This window comes from Chenopodium quinoa, unplaced genomic scaffold (assembly GCF_001683475.1).
Source record: "Chenopodium quinoa cultivar QQ74 unplaced genomic scaffold, ASM168347v1, whole genome shotgun sequence".
In the NCBI taxonomy this organism is placed as follows: Eukaryota; Viridiplantae; Streptophyta; class Magnoliopsida; order Caryophyllales; family Amaranthaceae; genus Chenopodium; species Chenopodium quinoa.
In genome coordinates this window covers 95742-101127 of record NW_018744460.1, presented here as the reverse complement: position 1 = coordinate 101127, position 5386 = coordinate 95742, and the positions used below count along the sequence as shown (strand labels likewise).

Here is a 5386-nt window from a genome sequence, read left to right as displayed (position 1 = left end):
ATGATGATAAACCTCCTTTCATCGAAATTTCATTTATCACTTGAATTATCTATCTTATATTCTTACGTACCAATGCACTAGAAACATACTATATAATATTCCCTTATGCTTTATTATATTCCAGTACAACTAATAATTTAAGTTACTATACATCATGGCACCTTTTCCTTGAAAGATATATTTCTTATTTATCTTTACAATATAGTTCAAAAAAACAATACTATAAACGTTACATATTTGATTATTTACTATCCCATGGTCGAAGAAGACAGCTAGCTTATAATATATCAGCAACATATAGATGCATGCATCAGCACCACACACCATACTTTGACTAGTTCCACCTTCTGCGCCACTCTTTGCCCCTTTTTGCCTTCTCCCTCAGGAGTTTTTTTGCAACTTGACGAGTTGTGTGATCTTTTCGTGTACAACATATTAGTAGTAAATCACAATTAAAGCACGCATATGCGCGCACATAATTTAGACTTAGACGTCGTTCTTCCTGTTTTATTCTTCTTTTTAGAAACTTATCGGTGTTAAGAGGGGTTATCAAAAGGTAGTAAAATTGATATCAAATCTAAGGTATTATACCACTTGTTTAACTTTGTTCAACTATAATAAGTTGAATGAAACTTTTTATCAGGTTTACAACTATACTAGCAATATCTTTGAATAATATATACAAAAGAATTCAATCTTATGCAATGTTTTGTTAGATCTTTCCTTTTTACCTTTGACGAATGTGGTTAATTAGTACACATTTTTACGATAGACTGCTTATGATATATATACATATGATGTATATTAATCTTAAAGATAAGCTAAGGGCTGCATATCAGATTTAAAGAAAGATGTATGATAATGTTGCTTTGTAGTTTTTGGCCTGGCTTAATTATCACTTTCTACACTTTAAGGTACAACAAGATATAAAATTCATTATCTAATTGAAAACATAGGCTGATATTTTAAATTTATTGGCTCAAAAGAAGGCATACAGATTAACATATATATCAACGTGACAACATCTATGTACATATATATAACCAGAGGGAAAATCGAATCCTGATATCTAATGTATCATGATCGAACCTCGGTCTTAACCTTTAGATTAAGGCCTCATTGGCTAAATTATTCTAATTAACTAAAAAAAATCAACTAACATCATATATAATGATCTCAATTAGTTGAATATTGTCTCAGAAATGAACAAATTTGTTATATTCTACTCCGTGTAATTAAGTACTAATCATCTCTAATTCTATATATATATATATATATATATATATATATATATATTATACTCCGTGTAAGTACGTAGTTACGTACTAATCATCTAGAGTATGCTGGCCATCCGATTTCGCATCCACATAGTTTCCTTGAGCTGATGAATTCGAAGTTATTAATGTTAATTCAGCAATTGTAATCACAACCTGAGGACAATCAACATGATTATTAGTAACGGCTTCATGTTTTGTAACGTTTTCGGGTTTTGATTTTTCTACAACATTGGTCTCCTTAATCTTGGCCTTCTTAAAATGTGCGAGTATTGCAAGATCATAAGTAGACTCAGCAATTTTCTCCGTGCAATCAACAATATCAATAAGTAGAGAAGCTAATGTCGCGATTGGTATGATTTGTAACAACTCGGCGTTTTGATTATATGATGAGCCGGATTTGAGGAACGTCTTGAAGCTTTTCACGGCTGCTTTTGAGCTAACAATGTGTGCATTAACTGAAGTAGAAGGATATGTCATTTTTCTTATGCTTGATCCTAACTCTTTTAGTGTTTTGCTTGATTCCAAACTTATTTTGGTGCATGCTTCTCTGATTTCTTCTGGGAATTTTTGTGGTTTCTGTAACAAATCACACAAGAAAAGTTAACTATTGTTACAACTAGTTGTATTTGTAGACCATATTCTCTTTGCAACAAAAAATTCATTAAGTAAAATCGAGATATTTAGTTAAGTTTAGTCAAAATAAGTTGATAAGAACAAACTCTTATTATCATTCAATAAAACTATTTAAATGTAAGGTTTATAAAATTATTAATATTAGGTAGATTGTACGTATTTTTAACCATATACCTGTGTTTGAGGATCAAAATAAGCATTAAGAGCATCAATTCTGTAGGCGCATTGCCTAACAAGGCCTCCTAGCTTAAGGTATTGATTCCATGGATGATGGTATCTAAACCGCCCGTGTCCTGGCTCCCACCTTGCGAAATTTGCCTACAATTCGAATAAACGTACATGTCATTTCGTTGAATTCTAGCTAGGAATCATACATTCTCTAGGAGACCGAAACGATGAAAAGAAATTAACGGCATAAAAACGTACCATGGTGTCTTCCACGTTTTTGGAATTCAAAACGCTTTTGTAGCCTTGAAAAGATGTTTTATTTCCATCCTTAGATTTAACTTCACCTTCAGATGATTTCAAGTATATAGTTCCAAATCCTGCAAAATTAGTATTTAATTACGTTACTAAACTATACAACATGTTACATACTTACATAGTTACATGTATGCATGCACTTTAATTCTTTATAGTAAAATAGTATAAGATGACCAATTTATTATGTGTACCTTCTAAGAAAAGACCTAGTTTTTCCATATTAGTGGCAACTGATCTATGTAATTCTTCACCGGCCCAAACAGGAAAAATGAGTGAGTTTATAAGCAAGCTAACGGATCCACCTATCGCGATAGTGGACAATCTTTTGTGCGCCAATTCTACGATTTCATCTGCTCGATACCCTGATATGGATACGAAGCTGAATGTCAATATGGATATCAAGAATCCATAGTCATATCGCGCCTTAATTTTTGGGAAAAATCGCATGAATGTTGATGCTGCAGCTGCATTTTTGTCAATCAAATAATTTCATATGGTTAGCATCATGTATGATGTATATATCTTAGGTTTAAATGTTTTATATATGGCTAAACAATTTTTTTTTTAATGTAATGTTTATATTACTCGTACCAAATATGTAGACAAATAATCCAATAAGGACAGGTTCACCAATCTTGCCACAAAGACTAGCCAAGTGATGCGCCCCAACTCCTAAAGCACCTGCTAGTGAAGTTGCTAGAGCCCTATTTAATCCTTTTCCTAATGTTGCGCCTGAAAAAAATTAACCAATAATTTTAGTTAATTAGTAAAAAAAAAAATCATGCATTTACATAACATTATATTTAAACAATCCAAATTAGTATATACTTACCAACAGTAAATTCAAATACAACAACCACTGTCATAACAACCCACATAGCGGAAACACCAAAACTATTATAAAGAGGTTGAAAATAGTAAAACAAAGACACCAAAGTTATAGCTAGTCCAACTTTGAATGAATGAATAACCCTTCTTGGATCATCCCTAGCTAAGTTTCTCATCATTGTTGCAATGCCAACAACCTTCGCGACTAACCTCTTTGGCAAGTGATGGAGCCAACACCATACTCGCGATACAAGGCTAGTTTTATCATCATCGTGACTAATAACATGATCATTAGTAATAAACCCCATGATTTTTGTGGTTAAATAATGTTATGCTTTGCATTTGCATATGTTGTATGCTAAGAGCAAATGAGTAGTGGGATGATTTATGAGAGTTAATAAAAGCCAAATCTACATATTTATAGGGGAAAAGAATGAAAGATGTGATGTAAAAAGATAAACAAATAGTTATGTCTCTTTCAATGGAAATTGTACAATGCAAGTACAGGGGAATTTTTGTTTATGGTTGTCACTTTCTGCGGTCTGCTTTAATGGTATTTTTTGTATGGTTGGTTGTTAAGTAAAGCAGGATTTTTGTCTGTCACTTTCTATGTTTTTGTGTAGGCCACATACATTTGAAATCATCAATATTAGCAACATTAAAAAAAAAATTTAAAAAAAAAATCAAATAAATAAAAAGAAGATTAAAGATAGTGGCAAACTTGTGTTTTATAGTGGGGTTGAACTTTCCTATCCTTTCATTTTCATAGTAAATTATTTTTTCTTTTTAAAGTGTTACAGTTTAGCTGACACATGATTTTAGGTATTTTAATTGATTTTAGTATAATAATTTGTAATAACAATTTAAAAAAAAAAAAAGGCATGAGTGAGTAGAAGTGGAGAGATGTACTATATACTTTCTCTATTATTTTTAGTTGACAAGTTATTTATATCAAGTGTAACAACACATAAGTTTAAATATGGTTAATAACTTTTATTACAATAGAAGTAGATATTATAAAAATATATATTGAGATGATTTAAACAAGATTTCACATAACTATGCTTTATTATATTTATAAATCACAAAAGTTAATCAAAGTAAAGTTTATAAGTAATATCAAAAGTCAAAGCATATCAAATAAAAAAAATTGAGGAAGTATAAAAAATACATAGTATTAGTGCTAGTAGTTTGCCCAAAAAAAAAAAGGTTCAACGCTAAAAAAAAATCATTAAGACAATGCAACACTTAAAAACAATTATAACATATACTATACTCCCTCCACCTTTTATTGTTTGCACCATTTGACCCAAAAAGATCTCATAAAAGTGGGCCCATCGTGCAAACAAAAGGAGACTGAGGGAGTATATGCTAGTGGAAAGTAATATTTGTAATAATTAAAATTGGCAGCTTAATAATCCCTACGCATTTCCATAAAGAGTAGAAGATTTATGGCATTACCATATAACATATTATTTTTCCCATTGTTTCTAAATACATTGCATGTGTATGCTACTTCATTTATAATATATATGTATACACTAGTGACTACTAATTAACACAGTACGGCATTAGTTAAGCCACAATATATATTACATAAATGTGGACGTTTTAATTTTTTGTAAAAAATACGGAATATTTTAAGAGAGATCAAGATAATTGTTCCAAAGGCTATCCACATATATTATTTACTTTTAGTTGTAATTGAATATCTTTAATTTTGTGATTAAAAATTATAAAAATCAAAGTATTTGAAAAAGTGCATAATATGAATCTAATGACATATCATTTTTTTATAGTGTTTTTATCTTAAAAAAAATAATAATGCACAAATAATAAAAAAAATGGTTAAAGTTTGAGGATCTTTTACCAAAATGGCTAATTTTACAAAAGTATTTATCAAAACAGATAGTTGTAAATTTTAATTCCAAAATAGCTAAAATGTTGACTTGGAAGAAAATTATTTATTTCTTATTTTCCTTTGAACCAGTTTGGTTCACTTTTTTGGTGTTTTTTTTTTTTTTTGGGTTTATTTTAATTTTTTTGGGTTTTTTTTTTTAGTTGGAAAATTTAAAAGCAATATACAGATATACATAATAAAGTCGCTCATTAGAACCCTAATTTCAAGATCACACACACAAAAAAAACAATTTTTTTTATCTGAT

General features: G+C 29.9%; 1 protein-coding gene across 1 annotated transcript; it reads right to left on the bottom strand.

Moving 5' to 3' along the window:
- Positions 1-1325: 1325 nt before the first annotated feature.
- LOC110697329 (aluminum-activated malate transporter 2-like) lies at positions 1326-3594 on the bottom strand. Its single transcript, XM_021874713.1, has 6 exons — positions 3226-3594; positions 2985-3125; positions 2585-2857; positions 2337-2455; positions 2085-2228; positions 1326-1853 (listed from the first exon to the last, which is right to left on the bottom strand). The coding sequence occupies exons 1-6, from the start codon at positions 3527-3529 to the stop codon at positions 1326-1328; spliced, it is 1509 nt and encodes a 502-aa protein (XP_021730405.1). The 5' UTR covers positions 3530-3594.
- Between the last annotated feature and the right edge of the window lie 1792 nt (positions 3595-5386).

Coding starts and splice junctions, on each gene's coding strand:
- LOC110697329 (XM_021874713.1), bottom strand. CDS start 3,529: ATGGGGTTTATTACTAATGATCATGTTATTAGTCACGATGATGATAAA. Junction 3,126..3,225: donor TGTATTTGAATTTACTGTTG/GTAAGTATATAC, acceptor AATTTTTTTCAG/GCGCAACATTAGGAAAAGGA. Junction 2,858..2,984: donor ATTATTTGTCTACATATTTG/GTACGAGTAATA, acceptor ACAAAAATGCAG/CTGCAGCATCAACATTCATG.